Here is a 19,868-nt window from a genome sequence, read left to right on the forward strand (position 1 = left end):
CAAAAAAATTACAAAAACCAAGTCCCCCCCCAAATATATATATAACCCTTTGGATACCCCTGTTTTTGCAAAGACATATATAGGAAGGGATTACTCCGATGTCTATCCTCCATTCAACAAGTACTTAATATATAGCTCCTCAAGAAATCATGATTTGCTACTCGGATGTTATGTTTTTAAGAATAATAATAAAAGAACGATAACAGCTTTTTAAAAAACAGTACTTTATTGGCAAATTTATGCACTTTTTCACTTTGAAAATAGCTTTTAAAAAGAGCTGTTTGAATCTGATGTTATAGTACATTAAAACCTGCGTGATTTTTGCAGTACGAAAATAATTTATTTTCAATTTTTGAATAAAAATTAATCGTTTTAATAAAAAAACGTTATAACAACTTTTTTTTTGTTATTAGTCTAAAATAGTTATTTACCAAAGACTGCTTTATTTTAACTTATATTGACTTTTTTAATAAAAATATCAAGCTTAGAAACTTCAATGGCAATCTTCGATCTTTATACATTGCTACATATATCGCTCAATATTTTTTTCCACTTTTTACCAAAAGTAATATTGCTCGACAATTTCCCCCCACATTTCGAAAATATATACATTTAAGAATCTCTTTAGTAATATATACATTTATCTGCATTATAGCTATATATATGTATACAGGGAATGGAAATATAGGGAGGATAGATGCTCTTCTTTTTATTTAATGTTTACATACATATTAAAACATTGGCTGAATAACATTTAAGAGCAAATAAGTATTTATTGCTACATGGAAGTATATTGTATCGAACGTACAAGAGAAGTAAAAAACCTCATAAAAATAGTTTCTATATAACGCTTTTGTTGTATATAAAACTAGAGTTCACTTTTTTGTAAGAAAAAATAAGCGTTAGGAGAAGGCGATAGCTGGACATGGGGTACTCTTGAATTAATACCCTTCTTAATCCCAGTGCCTGTTATAATATTTCAGGGAAAGGATGTGAATTACAGTTATAAAGGGGATAGATAATCTTTTTCATTTAAAATTGCATTAGTTTTAATTTTAAAAATAGTGTACATCAAAGATAAGCAATAATGCTCACTTCAGGAGAAGAAGTTAATACCACGACGACCTATAAAATAAAGGGAAAAAAGAGCACATGTACTATTTTCCTTTTCTAATTTTTGAAGGTAGTTTTTTTCATTTAAAACAAGTCAAATCCTCATATTAATTGATTTTGGCCATTTTGGGAGCCTAAACAACCAAGTTTCATAAGAATAAAAACCCTTTTTATATTAATATTAAGGAAAATAGTGAATTATTGGATGTGAAAATGGGACCAACAAATAAAAGGACTTAAACATTACTTTCTATCAAAAATATATGCCTCAAATACCTAATTGTATTATATATCAGACCTAATATGTATTAAAAATATGTTAAAGAACCTTATATCCATATTGTAGACAAAAATTAGCTATTATAATAGAAAGAATAAGGTATTTTTATCTAATTACCCTAAATTTATCGTCACTAACCGATAATAAAAAAATAAAAAAATGAACAAATCTAACCATTTTATTGACATTTTCAATAGCTGTTACTTTTATTATATTCTAATATCACTGTACATCATTAGCAACAAGTAGCATTTAATGTAGGCGTTAAGTCTTTTTATATACTTAAATCCATTATATGGAGTTTCAAATGTAATAATTAGAAATTTGTCAATATGATGTAGTATCAATATCAACTTTAAGCTCTCAAAATGGTGTCTCCTTCAATTATTTTGTAATTTATGACGTCAATTATAACGCTACATAGTACAAGTTACTTAGGGTTTAACTTTAAAAACGTTGATTTATCGAGCTAAAGCTTGGAAATTAAAAAAAAATCCATTCTTCTAAATTATATTAGGATTAAAAAGGAATTAACTAAATATAAATATTTAAAAAAATATTTATATTAATAGGCACATCGTTAACTTAATTATATCTGGTTACCTTTTCTTCAAAAAGACACAAAAAGTGGTGGAGTGGCTCAATTTTTACAAATTTCATTTGTTAATCTTAGCGCCTCTACGCTACAACTTTTATGGGCTTTTTTTTAGGGGACCACCTTTTTCGTTTTTTTTTATTATCCAAATTTAAGACCCCCAATTACTTTTACTGACTTATAGAATATGAGGCGACTATGAACCTCATTAATAATAGTATTTGACTTAAATAATTGTATTATAAAACAGTTGTACATATCACACATTCTCACCTCAATAATAAAGAAAATTTACTTTATCACGTCGATAGATTTATTGGATCTTGCAAACGTTCATTTAAAAGGAAAAAGAAAAAATCCCACAAATCAGTTCTTAATTAACCCAGCTAGAGAACTGTTATTCAATAATTACTGGGATTATTCACAGCTTAACCAGAGATAATTCAAATCAACCACTCAACTTTCACAAGATTGATAAGGGGGAAAAAAGAAGAAAAAACGACTGCTGATAACAAAATACAGAATAGTTTTTTATGTCAGTGAGGTAGAGCCTTGTATGAATGTATATATATCAACCTTGAATGACTTTTAATTTTATGAAATTGAAAACAAATCAATTTTGCTGGTCAACTCAACATTTTCAAACCAAATACTCTTTTGTAAATAAAAGCTGACTTGTTTTCACTTCAAAGGAATGTCTTTCCCGTGAAACAGATGCAAAATCGAGGCAATATACCTTTCCGAACAAAATATTTTTTACCTTCAAATTTCATTGTTTCAGAATTTCTCCATCAAATATTAACTCATTTTTTTTGTAGATAGTTGGTTTATTTTATATTGGTTACTGATCTTTTTTTATACTCAAATTGAAAATTCTAAAAAACCAATTTTGATACGAAAAAACTAATTACAAATTCGTATTTATCGCGTCAAGTACAACTAGAATTATACATTGAACTTGGAGTACCTAAGATGAGAATGATGCAATACTTGGAAAGGCCTTAGAACTGAGATGGGCAAATTGCTGACAACCAAAAAGTTTATTTGAAGTGTTATAAAGTAATTCAGTTGAAATGTCTGCCTTTAAATAGCCTTAAACATAAATCAATCTAACGTGTAATAATATTGTACGTATCCCTCTACTTTTCCTTCTGGAAAAGAGATACAAAATTGATCTGTAAGTAACAGGTGGTTAGCTAATTCTCCCTAACTATGAAACTTCGAGTATTCTTCTATTAATAGTAGACAATTGTTTCCAGCTTTTATACCAACTTATAATTAGAGTTCAAGCAATCCACGTTTGAACTTTAATAAGGTTGAAGTAAAGTAATTAATCAACAGCTGACAAAAAACATTGGATTTATTAATGACTCGGGGATACCCTTGTCAAAAATCCTTTTTTGTTTGTTTTGTTATAGTTAAATATAAAAATAAATTGGCTTTCTAAAATATACTTTAGCCTTCTTACATATTAAATATTTTAATTTCATTTTTATTTGTGTATTTTTTTTTACTTTTTAATGGGCATGAGTAGTGTTTACTCATATAAGTTTATAAACAAAGTGACAGAGAGTGGCGCCGTCTTGTATCAAAATACTAGAGCTCCCTTAATGATAAAATTATTTTATAAACAATATAGGTGTATGTTATTCACATAGAGGGCGCTGTAAAAATTTATCTCTCGCGGAGAATATATTTTTTAGTTTGCTCATACCCTATTGAAATGACTTATTGATTAGTATTCTGTAGTGTGTTATAATGTTCAAATGCCCAGAATAATAATATTACTTCGTAATATAAGAGAAACAATTTATTATAATTACATACCAAAATGAAATGATATGTAATTAATCACTAGTGTTAATTAAAATGGCTCTTGATATAACGATTAAGTCTACTGTTATGAGACGTACAAGTTGTAGCTTGTACAATTTTCTTATAAAATAACAACTTGTACACAAAATACTCTATCCCTATATTAAGAGACATTATAACTAAAAATGAATTATATAATAATTATTATTATCTAATATTATATGATGATATTCAACTTTTTTTTCATTATAAAAATATCCATGCTAAAGGTCACATATAGTAACCTTTCCAGTACTTAATCCACTTAAAATAAGGAAAATGACTCCCCTCGAAACTTCTACTTCGACATTTGTTCATATATTACTGAATACTCACGTTGCTTAAACATAACTATGTGTAATCAATATATTACACATACTCTGTCATTTCCACGTAATTGATTTTGCTAATGTTCACATTTTTAATTGTATGGTACCTCTTACATAAGTAAAGTCTGGAATTCTAAGAAGGAATTAATATTTAATTTAGCTACGTAGGAAAAGAAAAATGGCTAAAAAAAGAAAAGAAGAGAATAAACGTCTGCCATATATTATACAGAGAGCACTTTTGTATTATATATCCTATAGGAATAGGAGGGCCTTTCTAATAAGGAAGGAAGGAAAAAAAAGAAGAAGAAAGTCTCATTCTCCTCTTCTCTTCTTTTTTTTCTTAAAATAAGAGCGCGTAAGTATATTTATTTGGGGGCCCTCAGGCAGATCTCTCCTTTTTTGGTGTCGGCCATAGAAGGGAAAAAGAGAGGAGCTGAGCTCTGAGGTGGGGGGGGATTAAGGTTTAAGAGAGGAAAGAGGGGGGAGAATCAGAAAATAACAAATCGGGTTTCTTCCTTCCTAATATATATTTTACGTAGACATAGTACTGTATGTACAACAGATGTCTGTGATGTTAATATATTGTACAAATATGTGGAATTAATGACGATCGAAATACTAATACATCTACTCCGTTAGAGGTGCAAAAACAACAACAATAATAAGAACTATAGTGAGCTATTAGTAGAAGAATACATCCTTGTTCTCTGGGTTGTGGTGAGTGACATTCTATGAGTGGGGGCTACATGGTAGATGTCTCTTAAGGAAGAAAGAGTAGTAGTCGTCTCTAGTGTAGAAAAGGAAAGACCTTGCGTAGTATCTGTGCATCAAGTGGTAGCCGGGCACGGGTTTACTGATTCATACATAAGTCACTGGGATCTTATTCCACTCCACTCTTTTCAACGACAATAACCGCTGGATAACTACAATATTTTATTATGAGCTTATGTTAAGAGATTCTTCGATTATCAATCTAAACTCTTTATTTTTATATTAATTTAAAAAATCCATCTAAGAACTCTTCAATTTAAAAAATGTGAGTTTCCCTCCCTCTCTTTTAAAATTACAAATAATTTGGAAACACTTTTTGACGAAAAACTTTCTTAATTCACCAAAAACCAAAACTAGTTTTCCTCTCTTCTTTTTTCCTCTTTTACTGTTCTTCCTTTTTTTCCTCCTCACAACCCATTTCCCTTTTTTTTCTCATGACTTGTCCATTTAGACTCCATCTACTTAAATGGAATCCTTTTGAGTTTGAAGCATATTTCCAAAGGTTACATGCCATTATAATATTCTATAAGCAATAATTATAAGCCCATAACTTTCCCACTTGGATATACTTCTATTTGTTTTATATATATATTTGCATTAATCAGAAATAAATATGTCATCAACAAGTGGCGTATTTTAATTGAATATTTTCTCCTTTTTACTTCTTTTACCACTCCGGGTCTGTGTTGAATTGTGTATCTTTCTCAATTTCTCTCTCTCTCTTATCCTCTATTTATTTATTCATTAATCTCGAAGGAGATGAAAATGAATTTAAGACTCTCTTCCTTAAAAAACATTCATTTTTATTCCATTTTCAGATGGCTTCATCCCAGGGGCAAACATGGCAAAAAGATGCTGCGGATCAAAACTTTGACTACATGTTCAAACTCCTCATTATTGGCAATAGCTCAGTGGGTAAAACAAGTTTTCTATTCCGATATGCAGACGACTCATTCACCTCCGCATTTGTGTCCACGGTGGGGATTGACTTTAAAGTGAAAACAGTTTTTAGACAGGATAAACGCGTCAAACTACAAATTTGGGTAAATTATTATATATTTTTTGAAACTTTCTTACTCACAATTTTATTTGTTAATTATTATTTATGGATATTAATGTCCCCTTTGTTTATTAATTTTTAATGGTTTCTTCCTTAAAGGATCGAGAAAGTTCTAGAAATATGTTCGAAATAATTAGTTAAAAATAAAAACAATCAAAAGATTAATTAAAAAAAAACCTCGACATTCTACTTATGTATTAATTTAGAGAAATATTTTTTAATCCTCCATTACTTACCTTTAAATCCAAACGCAGGTACATTACCATGGGTATTTTAGGAATATAAAACTTTTTTTAGTCCTTCGTAGCTTTTACATATGAGCGATATTATATTTATAAGCATCAGTGAACAAATTGATTACTTTTTAATACGATTTATTTTATATCTGCGAATTCATAATCCAAAGTGGTAGTTAAATAAAAGAATGTTAAATTTTATGAACTGTAATAGATAGATTAATAAACTTTTCATATTCATCGTTTGGGTAAATAAATAATAAAAAAGATATAAGTATTATTTGAAAGCTGGATAATTAACTCCAGAAAGTAATAGATTCTGGATATAGGAAGTAAATGATAAATTAATAATTTGTTTGAGTAAAATATGATATCCACAAGTTATTACAAGGATACTTCAATATCTAGTACAGAGGGTTCAAATAACATTAATATGTATATATACATCAATATATTTTGACTTTTTTTATCTAATTATAGGACACAGCAGGCCAAGAGCGATATCGAACAATCACAACGGCATATTATAGAGGAGCCATGGGGTTTATTCTCATGTACGATGTTACCAACGAAGATTCTTTCAATCACGTACACGATTGGTAGGTCTTCATTATAAAAATTCTTTGATACGTCATATTTCTAAATGATAAATATTTATATAGGTGCACACAAATCAAGACCTATTCATGGGACAACGCTCAAGTGATCTTAGTCGGGAACAAATGTGACATGGAGGATGAAAGAGTAATTTCTTTTGAGAGAGGAAAGCAACTTGCAGATTCTCTGGGACTTGAGTTCTTTGAAACCTCCGCCAAAGAAAACATCAATGTTAGAGTACGTACATAATATATATGACAGGGATTGGTAAAGTACGGGCTGCATGTGGCCCGCCCAAAAAGCTTCTGTGAAGTGTTAAACATATAATTTAAGTGAAGAATTTTCATTGTAATAGTTTTAAATATCAATCTTTATTGCTCCACTCAACCTTTCCTTTTTCAAAAATGGAAAGCGAAAAAAGCATGAAATTAACTAGCAGTTAGTCCATTCTCCCCTAATGTGGAACTAAAATTCATTAAAGTATAGTACAAAATTGTTCATAGCTTTTCAACAACAGATAATTTGAGGTTAACCAATCAATGCTCAAAACACTAATAAGAGTAAAGGAAAGTTAGCGAGATAAAATAAGGTAACACTGCATTAGTTAAATAGAACTCTATACATACCTAGCATGTGCACTCTTTTCCCAATTCCTTTATTTGACCGGATAAGGTTTAATTTTCTATCTTATCTAATAGTCCTTACATGAATGAGAAATTGTTTTAATTCAATTCTCTCCTTCATTTCAATGCTATTCTACTAATTGTAAGATAGACAAAATAGGTTAGTAATGACAATGTGTAAAATCAATTGTTTTTCTTCATATAAATGGATTTTTTTAAAGTTAATTTAATATATGTAGTATGTCAATATAAAAACAATCTTCAAGAAAAGGAGAACATTCCAGTTTTCTTTTTTTTATTCATATATACACTCATCCTAATATTCCATGTACATATTTGAGTCAATTATAGGCTTATTATTCAAATTTGCGGGATGATTTAAAATACCCATAAGCCTTAGCTATAGTTCAAAACATTTATTTGATTGAAGATGCTAATATTGACCCCGATTTTGCCTTTCAAATAGAGTCTATCAATTTATCATACTTTAGTATTAATTTCAATGCAATTTATGGCATACTCCAAGGGTGAATCATAATCTTTTGCATAGAAAATTAACATAATTCATAGAAGAATATAAATGTAATCCACACTCAATTTTAAGAAAAATAATTCTTGGTTACTTTGTGGTCATGGTCCAAATATATATATTAATTGATATAAATTTTAAAAAATGGGTTTTTTGAAATATGAATCTTTAAAAAAAAAAAAAACAATTTCCTTAATGTAGGGCCATATTCAGTAAAAAGTTTGTCTATTCCGAAATGTCAATTCTTTTTTAATTTTATAAAATAATAATAATTAAAAAATCATTTAAATAAACTTTTTCTTTTACAGGCTGTATTTGAACGTTTAGTCGATATAATTTGCGATAAAATGTCCGAAAGCTTGGACTCAGATCCAAGTATACTTAATGCTAATAAAGGAGCTAGATTGGACAGTGCTCAGCCTTCAAATGTAAACTGTAATTGCTAGAAGTTAATTACATTAAGTTATGATATACATATACCAATATATATGTATACAATACAAAATAAGTCAAAAGTTGTCATGCCATATACCTATATCAATTACAACTCTCTCTTTAAATATACAATACTATACATACAAACACATATTTGGATAAAAAGTTGAATGTAGACGCAAAGAACTATGGATCCCATTCTACACCTCTTCTTTCTCAAAGCAAACAATCCAGTTATAAGCTTTAGCTTATCTCTTAAATTAAATATAAATATATACATTCCATTAAAAAAATGCATTTAAATTAAAATTTACATTGCTTTTGACAAATTTAATCTTGTTTTTAAATATGTTATTTATTTTTATTCCCTCCTCCTTCACGCGATGAGGGGGAATTGTTGCCATTTTTAAAAGACATCAGTTTAATTTTATTTAGAATAATCATTTTTTGTTAGTTTTGTTGGGTATACCTGTACTGTAGTAGTACTTATTTACGTATTTATAACGGTACCATACTAAACAGATATTGAAACCGGTATTTGCAGTTCCACAACGTCATTAAAAAGTTGGCCCCTTAAATTTCTGAACCCCATCACCCCAAACAAAATTGTTATGTATAAAAATGCAAAAATACAAATTATGGAGACGTAATGTCGAATGACATAACGACATATCTGTGAATATATCAAATATATATCTTATATAAGAATATATAAGTAAAAAACGTATTTAAAATATACGGAATTACAGATGCCTATATTAATATCGGAATCGGTAAGAAAATGTTGTGAAAACAATATTTTCCTTACAAAAAAAAAAAAAAGAAGTCAAAACTAATCTATATTAGTTATATGATAAAAGTTATTATTTTTAAAACAAATATGATAGAAAATTGAATTGAGTATTGCTACACTAAAAATATACGGGATGTACCAATAGAATAAACAATATTAAAAAAAAAAAAAACACCCATACAAAGTTGGAAATGAAGTTAGGTTATGATTATAATTGTCTTTGTTGATTTATAAAACTATGTTAATTGTAATATAATTATAACTTATTATTATTTTTTAATTATATTCTCTATTTAATTTGTATGTTAAGATTGAAAGTATTGAACTCGTCAATAAAATATTTCTTAATTATTGATTTTTGAAAATATGTACTCCATATTTTATGAACTCATGTCCAGTCATGGATATTGAGCGGCAAATGAGTGACATTCATGCTCTCTGCTTTTTTTTTTTTTTGCATTTAAACTGTGTTCATTTAGTCGATCCTTTTATTATTGTTCCATTTTTGTCTAACTATAATTGGTTGCAATAGAACGACGTACGAGGACAGGTTGAAAAGTTTCCGACCTCAACGTAATATATTGAGCAGGCAAAGATCTGGATGTAATGAAGCCACAGGAATCAAATGTCTTAAATTTGACATCAACGGTCTTTCCATCACCGTTTACTTGAAATTGTAACTTCGGACGTCTGCGCAGGTGAGATCACCTACTAAACTTGTCACACATTTATTTTCTCTGTATTTAATTTCTCATCCTTTCGTTGATTCTTGTAAAAATTAATCGCTTTGTTATGATAAACTCGGACGATTATTACCTTTTGTAAATGACGTAGGGCTAAGGTAGGAATGGTGAAAGGAGGGATACCTCTATAAATCATTAACTTTTGCCAGTCATTTCCACGAAGTCCAATGACAAGATCAGATCATCAATACCAGGTGGTCCATTGAAATCTGAATACTTATTAATTCAATAATTAATTAAGGTTGAGTGATTGAAATTAATTCATATTATATTTTACGGATGAACAAATGTCTTCTCGTGTTCACTTAGATTTAGATTTAAATTATAATTCAGATTGACTCCAAACGAAGAACGAAAATCACGTGATGCTTGTGTTTTCAATGTAGAAATATAAATCAAAACTTGGGTGATAGATAACAGCATACACAATTTATTACAAAACAAATCAAATATTAGCTCTGTACCTTACGTACAAGTCGAGAAAATGACTCTTGAACGTGATTGACGAATTTCTATTAGCGCACACCAAGCAGTTGTGCGTCTCCAGGATCACCTACGTTGTAAGGATGTCACAAATGTTGGAAAGGAAGAAGGGCTCTGTCAATAAGGCCAAACTGTGTCGACAGAAGTTAAAGAAAATAACCCAGGTCAATCCCCTCAAGTCCATGAGGCCTCTTGCAAGACATCTGGGGCTTTCATATCAGACTGTGAAAAAAAGTGGATGGAAAGAGCCTTATGAGGGTAGAGAGGCCACTTTTTGACGCCAAGAATAAAAGAAATCCATGTCTTTCGTTGGAAGAAGACTCTTTTGAACTCTTTTTTTTTTTTTTTCTTGTTGCCAATTTTGACCCCTAGCAACCAGAAGGCCTGCAGTGTCCCTCATCCAAACACTGAGATCCTCAAAGGCACTGTCAGCCAGCACTGGGACATCCTGACTGAGGAATACATCTGCAGTGGGTACTAGGTCTCTGCCACCCCCTGGATCCATAATTGCGGATAAGGACGCTACATTAATGATAAAGAGAGCTAAAACACATATATTTATTATATTAATTTTGTTAAAATTCCAATGTTTATTAATAAATGATGGGTTCATATTTTAAGTATAAGATGCTATGCAATTGTTCGCAGTGATTTAAAAAAATATAATTGCATTTAAAAGTTTTGACATTGCAAGACATTTTTTTACAAGGGGTCACATTCCATGTCAAATCAACGAAGGCATGTAACCCGATCATCTCAGTTTTGGATGATTTTTGGCACACAAGCTCAAATTCATTAGTTAATTAAGTGTGCCAAATTTTAAATTCTAATTTTTAGTAGTTAATGAGATATAGATACTTTTATCTATGTATTCCTTTTTGGACTAAAATTTTGATTGTAGCTTTCGTGTCTTATTACGGGACGCTACTTGTTTCTTGTTTTTTTAATCTAAAAGAAAATATCTCTTGAAATTTGGTACTTGACTACTTTAAAGTGTGATGATTCCAAAAAAACAATAAAAACAAAAGGTCAAATATGGAATATTTAAATGTCTGATAACCCTATCTTTGATTAAAAAAAAAATATTAAAATATACCGGCAAGTACTTGATCAAGAATAAAAAAAGTAACAAAGTCTTACGATAATGAAACTTTAGAAATGTGCTTTACATTTGTAGGGGTATCATTGTGCTAACATCAGCTTTTTTTTTTTTTTTTTTTTTTTTTTGTCATAGCTCTTAGAGTGGGACCTCAAAGTTATGTTACTGGTTAATTTTATATCTTAAACTTATTTTATAACTTAAATGGACCTACGAAGGAAAACTGAACTACATTACTTCATAATATTGCTTAGAAGTTTACAAATATGACTGGGGTATAGTTTATTTTATTACATTTTTATAAAGATTTAAATTTATATGATTTAAAAATAGTTTTTTTGTCATTTTTTGAGATTTGATAGTGTCGTCCTGTTGTACTTGTTGGTGTTCTTATCACACATATTATTATATAACATGGATATTGGGAACGCAACACACATCATTTCTAGGAGGCCAATGATAAGAGGGGGATGGAGAAACTTGATTTTTACGTCTTTGTTTTCTTAGTCTTCATTGGTAATCACACCAATCCAAATTCTATTGCTATAAGTGCAAGTAGCAAATTGGGATATTTTGATTGGCACAACTGGAGGGGGACAAGGGTAATCAAACTCAATTCACTACTCGAATTCTTCTGACAGTCTCTTGGCACCTATTTTGCTTAACACTTAAAATAATGAAAGTTCCTTGTACCTGGAGTGTTATTTGTATCCTTATACCGCTTCTTCATTTTTTTCTCGCTCTTGATCCACATCTTTCTTATCCAGATAAACAGACGTGATACTTGTTATTTCATTACTGCAGAAACGAATTAGGTCAAGTATTTGATCTTGTAATGGTCGCTGCAGACTAGCTCTTGCTGCCAATCTTTTCATTGTTCCACCAACTCCATCACAAGGTGACTTGCCGTAACTTGTGGCAAAGAATTACCAAAAACATCTAACACCAAAGTCATCAAAATGGTGGAAAAGGTTAAAAAAATGTTTACAATTCTTATACTGACCTGCACACCCATCAGAATAGTAATGGGTATACGGAAGGTTTTTAAGTAGAAAATACTTTGTAAAATTTACAGTCTCTCTCATCAATTCGTAGACCATATCTACATCATGGGCTCGGTCATCAAAAATAATACACATTGACACACTTGTGAGTTCTCCTTCTTTTAAATAGTAAATTAAAATCGGATGTAAAGTACATTGTGACTTGTTCCAATCGTTTCCCTGAATTTCGTCCTGTACGAGGAATGTGTAGTTCTCAGGTACATCATCTAAAACAATGATCTAATAAATTTTAAAGGTCTTCTTTCAAAGTTCTGAGGTGCCCTACTTGATACCGCGCAATATAAGAGTAGTGTACTGTCAATTCATTTTGATGATCAATCAAAATTTCAATAAAGTCTTTTCAGCTTCTATTCTGCTTACTAATTCAGCCCTATCAGTTGGGGTCCAAAGTTTGAACGTTATGTTGATCTCCTCTTTCTCCTCTACATCATCAGCAATCAGTTTCATTTAAAAAAAAATCACAATGGATCGACACCTGGGCAGTTTTGACATCGATGCATCATACATTCGCAAGACTCCCTACTGTAAGATCACAAACACTCTGCTATATCTTTGCAGCATAAACTAACAAATTCGTGTTTTGATGGTACACACACACACACAAACAGAATGCGACCCAGATGAACCAACCAAGATGCACAAGCTACAAAATTTGGAGAAAGCAATAGAGATATGAGGGTGCTTAGTGTAGAATTGAGCATAAAGTTCCTTCAAATTATAAAGAATTACTCTTTTTTGCTCATATACTCTTTGGGATACTGACTTTATCTTATTTGCCTGGCATAATCCTACTGTACTCATCGTTGTCATATAAATTTTTCACTAGTGTCATTGTTGTTACTGGAAGTTGCTTTCCTTTCTTTTCATTTGGAACTGCCAAAATAAATTTTTTCTTCAACAATTGTCGTGACTTACGGACCATGTGGTCAGTGACATTTGGGAATGTCTTTATAACACTTTTCAGCAGACCGCGAAAGTGTTACCAGTGTCAATAATTGAATTATCTCTCTTCAATTTGATGTATTCCGTTTTTCTATGATTAAACCAATCAATACATTAAAATTTATAGCTTTTCCTTCAACTGGAAGTTATTATCACTGGCTTATAAATCAGTAGCATTATCCTCTGTTGGTACTAGGAGGACTTAAGATAATGAGTTTGCATGTCTTTCTTCTTTTTGAGTGAGCTTATTTTTCACCTGTTCTAATTTCCCCTTCCCTTTATTGGCCCAGGAATGTTGTGGTACCTGATGAAGTTTTAGAGGAGAGAGTTCCAATTCCTTCAGTGTTTTATTCAATTGTTCTTTCTCTACAGCCTTATGAGTAATGTCACAATCTCTGTGTCCATTTTGATCACTATCCATTAATGTTTCTGGATCATGTAAAGTGTATTGTTTACACAAGCTCCGGCAGTTTAGACATCATTTTTGACCAGGAATAGTTACAATCTTAAATTGCTGTGGTCTTCTTAACAGATTCAGTGAAATCTCTTTCAAACATTCTGTCACTTTTCTTTTCTTTTACCTCTTGTTATGTGTTTCGAAGGGGTCACAAATTTTACATTACTTCTTATTTGTAAAACCTCAAGGGTTTGCTTTATTGAACACTTTTAAGACCACATTTTTTCACGTAAGTTTCTTTATGAAAATTATCATTTAAAGCCTTCTCAATACAGAAAATATCAATGCCTACCTCTTCACATATGGGCCAGATGATAAATAAATGATGAACACAAGAAAAAAAAAAAAAAGAAGAAACATGCGAAGTAAACCATTTTATAATTAAATTCAATAAATAAAGCTATAAAAAATATTCATTTTTAAAAGTACTTTATATCCAAAGAAGAATAAAAATAAGGTATGAGCGTCGTTATTTGTATCTAAACATTTAATTGATAAACTCGTTTGAATACTGAGGTGTTTAAATATCTATCAGTAATCAACAAGTACATAAAATTGATAGAAATACCTGAGAAAAGTAACCTAAATTTGAGATCCCACCATGAGAGCTATGATAAAAAAACTGATTTCTAGCATAGTAATACCTCTATATATATTAAACACATTGGCAAAGTTTCATTAACGTACGACTTTGCCAAATTTTTAATTCTTGGTCAAGTACTTGCCGGTATATTTGATTTTTTTTTTTAAATCAAAGATGAGGTCATAAGACATTAAAATACTCTATTTTTGGAATCCTCACACTTTAAAGTAGTCAAGTACCAAATTTCAAGGGGTAATCTCATTTAGATTATAAAATATACAAGAACTAGTAGCGTCCCGTAACAACTCATGAAAGCGACGCTAAAAAATTTAGTCCTAAAAGGAATAGATAAAAGTATTTATATCCCATGAACTACTAAAAATTATGAGTACTTAATTAATTCATGAATTTGAGCTTGTATGGCAAAAATCCTCCGAATTTAAGAAGGTCGTGTGACATTTTTTTTTATATATGTTGCAATATTTATTATATATACATATTTCCCAAATCCCAGAACATTTTTTGAATACAATATCTTAAAAATAATTAAATGTTATTTACGTATTTGTATCACGGTGTTACTTTTATAGTATCTTGCACCCTTTCATGCAAAAAGAAACAGAAAACAGGCCCAAATCAGTTGTGGTTTGCCAATTTTTCCCAACTAAAATATTATTATTCAATAATATTCTTTTACAAACATTTAGAACATACTATGGCATCAAGTGACAATATTTTATGGGAAATCCGTCCATTTTGAATTAAAGAGATAATAGCTATTTTACGATAAAAACAATGAAACGTATTACTTGTATATACAAGAATAGTGATAAAAATCTGGTGTTTTTTGGGCGAGTAAAAAAACGACAACTGATGATCAACATGGTACCTTGACTACTAAAAGAATAATTTGCAGGATATCAGCTTTATTAGCAATCATGATATTTCATTACATCAGCCACAATCAGCTGTAATGAGGGAGAAAGGGGAGAATAAAATCAACAATAATTACGTCGATATTGATTCTCAATTCTACTCCGAGTCCAATATGAACTAACAATTAAAACTCTGGAAGAATTCCTCAAGGTTACTACTATCCGTCTTTTATGAGCATATACGAAAGTTCAATCAGATTCAGAATATAATTGAATCTATTTAGCTAAGGAAGTTCACTACTCAAGAATTGAATAATAATGACAACTAAAAAACGGGCGAGCTAAAAAGTACACACATTTTTCATCCCTATACATCAACAATTTATATGCATTTTTTTTCTGAAAAAAAGGCGGCATTAATTGAGGGGTGGCATGAGCGCCCATAAAAATGGTTTGTTTTTATTCAATTCCTGTAGCTTTTGTGTTACTCATTTACACGCCAAGTTAGCGTCAATTTCAGGCATAAAAAAGAGTCACTCCATTTATGCACTATAAGGGAAAATATGACTAATATTAAAACTTGAACAAGAACTGAAGATCTTTCCTAAAATATCATGATTGAGCTACTGGCATTCGCTCAAGAAAGATAGCTTTCTAAAATATTTCAAAGTGTGTGGTCTGTTCTCAGAATTGATCACAGTCTTCCATTGACTGTTGCAAGAGCCAAGAGGAGCTTTTTAAAGCTAAATATCATCAAAATCTACTTTTGATCAACCATGTCATAAGATCACCTGCTAGTCTAACCATAATCACTGTCAATTAGACAGCTGCTGAGCAGATCTCATAAGATAATATAATTATTTGCTATGCATCAAAGAAGGCGAGAAGAGTGATGCTTAAGGGTGATAATTTTTGTAAGAATACAAAAGCGTGCGAGGAGAAGAGAAGAAATACTTATGACATCATTGATTAAATAATATACATCTTCTTCTATCATGAACGTTATCATTCCCGCCTTTATTATTCAATATTAATATAATATTAGATGCTGATAGTCGATAGAGAACTGAATAAAATGCCTAAAATAACGTTGCCTTCTGTCTGGATTTGTGAAAATGGAGGCCCAGGAATTTGGAAAATACTTAACGGATGAGAAACAGATGGCTTGTCGGATTTATCGATATAAATGTGCCTTTAGTATCCTGTCTAGAATTACACGCCACTCATTATCCTCATCTCATAACAAGAGTATGCATATTCATCTAAAAAATCAAGTTAACGATGAATACATCAAGTCACACAAATATGCTTATTGCATGTAATATAACCTTATCCATTGATAATCAACCTACGCTCAAAAAATTTATGGAGAAATACACGGGTAAATTCTTTCCTTCCCGAGGAACCATCATTAATTAATGGAGGATGTTGGCACTGATGTCATTTATAGAAATACATATAAAAATGTATTGAGTCATCCACACCAAATGACGATCAAGTTATCAGTAAAAAGTATTTACTATTATCGAAATGGAACTCTGAATTTTGTACTATCTCACAGTAAGTATTCAATTTTTTGAAAATCTAACCATAAAATATGATTCTATTTTAGCTAAGCATATCAAGAATTATAATACACAACTCATTAAATGGCAAAAACAACTGCTTAAATGGTCACAACAACGGGGTAGTAGCTTTGGATTGTTTCAACTAGTTTGTCTGACACTAGTTTCTTCACTTAAAGACTTGTGCATGATCATTAGGTTTTTCCAATATTACATAGTCAATAAATATTACTTTTTTATCACTTAAGGATTGGCTATGGTTGATAAGCTCTAAGAAATGATGTGCAGAAAACTCATTAAAGACAAAAACAACTGCTTAAATGGTCACAACAACGGGGTAGTTGCATTGGGTGTAGCATTATAATTAGCAATTTTGTGTATCCTTCATGATAATAGTATGTTGTTATAGAAGCATAAATAACGGGGGGGAAATCTTTTTTGATGCTCTTAATAAGGAGTAATATCGCCGGACATTACTACATATTTAGCTTTTGCTCTAAATCTTTACAATGTATTTAATTCTAACATTTTTCTAATTATTATATTTATTATCTAATTTTATGATTTTGACATTTACTTTATTATTAATAATTAGTTAAATCTCATTTGTAGAGATATATCTATCCTGTGCACAATTGTATATAGCAACTTCCACATGAAGAAGAGGGGTGATTATCTTTTTGATTAAACTCCACGTCTCGCTTGTGTTTTGCAACCTAAAGTCATGACATATTTAACTGAACTCCGATGTCAGAACAAGAAAATATTATTTGGATCAATCTATTATTTCAATATTCTGTATTTATAATTTATCTTTATTATTAATTATGTGATTACAATTGTTTAAATTTGTATATTTTACATAACTCTATGATGTCTTATTTTTTAGTATGTAGACTATATTTAATTTAAACCTTCTTTTTTAAACTTGGAACTTCAAATATATTACTCTACATTGTCGTTTGACTATTTATTATTCTGAGAATATGGTTCATAATGAAGTATAATTTCATGGAGTGTGGCGTTTTCAAATCTATTGCAACGGATAAAAAAGGGTTAAGTCAATTATACTTAGTATATCATCATTAAACATTTTGCTAATAAATACTTTTGTTATATCCTCAAAAATCATAATAAAGCAGGCAGCTGATAATCACGTCAGTATTTTAAACAATGATACCATAAGTCTTACTCCTCACCCCCTTCTCCTTGCTCGCGTTTTTCGATACAGGATTGTTAACTTTGGTGATAAGGTGAGTCGAGCAGTTTTTCATTATCCATGGAATGTTCAATTATGGCATTATCCTCATACCAATTAGTTTAGATACTTCATTAAAAAAATATTCATCTCATTGCTTGGTTGCAATTTGTACAAAAATGTAACTTGTACTCAACATATATATTGAACTCTAGTGACTGTAAATTACATCTACTAGATCCAGACAAAGAGTACATAACGTACTCTTTGATCTACCTTAAAATGTGTGGTATATATAGGTAAACTTTTCTCTTCTATTTCATTATCCATAGTTAGGCAATAGACAGGCTAGAAATGTGTTCTTATTTTTATATTCAAGAAATACGCTAATACATATAAAACATCAAACAGGTAAAATCATTCAGTGTGAAAATAATTTTCAAAAACGTATCATTCACTATGAGCCCTCCAAAAACTGTTTTGATTACTGGTTGCAATAGAGGAATTGGATTAGGCCTCGTTAAAGAATTCCTGAAAGCAGATAAAGTCACGAAAATCATTGCAACATGCCGGAACAAGGAAAAGGCAGAAGAATTGGTTGATTTAGAATCAAACTCCCGTGTAAAAGTCCTAGAGCTAGATGTATCTAAATATGAAAATGACTATAAGGATTTTATTGCTCAAGTCTCTGATGAGTTAGGTATGAGAAAATATATTTTAATGTTAAAAAAATTATAGTTATTTCTAACCTTAGGTTCAGATGGCCTTAATTTACTTATCAACAGTGCCGGCATTATGGGAGAAACACAGTCCCTTGGTGATTTGACGTCAGAGGCCATGATAGAAACTTATAAAGTTAATTGTATTGCTCCAACTATTCTTGCCAGAGCCTTACTCCCACTTCTTAAAAAAGTAGCGAAGCCTGATGCAGGTTTTGGTTGTGACAATGCTGCAATTATTCAAATGAGTACATCAGTTGCATCTATTGCTGAAAATGAATCCGGAGGTAAGTATCCATATCGTTGTAGTAAAACAGCATTGAATATGGCAATGAAGAATGTCTCTTTGGAACTAAAGAAAGATGGAATTCTAGTTCTTTCATTGCATCCTGGTTGGGTTAAAACAGACTTGGGAGGTTCAAATGCTCAAATAACTGTTGAAGAGTGTGTTTCTACAATGGTAAAAACCATATGTCAGTTGAGTGACAAGGATCATGGAACATTCCTGCGATATAATAATACTCCAGTGGCTTGGTAATTCAACACTATCCTTAGAAACCAAAACCATGAGAAATATTTGTCTGATTATTGAATTAATTGTCTAGTTGTGATTTATGAATCATTTTATATATACTCAAGCAGTTTTTGTATTCATGGTACTATATATTATTATATTTATTTTTGAAAATGCTAATATAATATAAAAGGAACTCTTCATCAATTTTCTTTACGCATAATTTATTTTCAAGGTAAAAGATAGCCGTTGTCAATACCATGAACATAAAATCCATCAAATCTAGGTCCTTTATAATAAAAATTTAATTAAATTAATCATTATAAAATGTGTCTTATTCATTTTACCTACTTATGTCATATAGTACATATAAAAAAAATAACTTCTAAGGGATAAACAGCTGATTTTTGT

The 19,868-nt window shown here is 30.4% G+C and overlaps 2 protein-coding genes across 3 annotated transcripts in view; both read left to right on the plus strand.

The window, feature by feature from the left end:
• Positions 1–9,580, plus strand: part of LOC121119248 (uncharacterized) — a 76,041-nt gene extending 66,461 nt beyond the window's left edge. For both annotated transcript variants that reach the window (XM_071889526.1, XM_040713866.2), the window contains exons 3-6: positions 5,761–5,985; positions 6,719–6,837; positions 6,901–7,072; positions 8,296–9,580. In XM_071889526.1, coding sequence (XP_071745627.1) covers positions 5,761–5,985; positions 6,719–6,837; positions 6,901–7,072; positions 8,296–8,433 — 654 coding nt within the window. In that variant the 3' untranslated portion in view covers positions 8,434–9,580. The remainder of the gene's footprint in view (positions 1–5,760; positions 5,986–6,718; positions 6,838–6,900; positions 7,073–8,295) is intronic.
• A 5,197-nt stretch (positions 9,581–14,777) lies between these two features.
• LOC121120567 (C-signal) lies at positions 14,778–19,664 on the plus strand. The gene is made up of 2 exons (XM_040715441.2): positions 14,778–18,924; positions 18,979–19,664. Exons 1-2 carry the CDS (start codon positions 18,684–18,686, stop codon positions 19,479–19,481), a joined length of 744 nt encoding a protein of 247 aa, XP_040571375.1. The 5' UTR covers positions 14,778–18,683; the 3' UTR covers positions 19,482–19,664.
• Positions 19,665–19,868: the final 204 nt, after the last annotated feature.

The sequence above is a fragment of the Lepeophtheirus salmonis genome, chromosome 6 (assembly GCF_016086655.4).
Source record: "Lepeophtheirus salmonis chromosome 6, UVic_Lsal_1.4, whole genome shotgun sequence".
Classification (NCBI taxonomy): domain Eukaryota; kingdom Metazoa; phylum Arthropoda; class Copepoda; order Siphonostomatoida; family Caligidae; genus Lepeophtheirus; species Lepeophtheirus salmonis.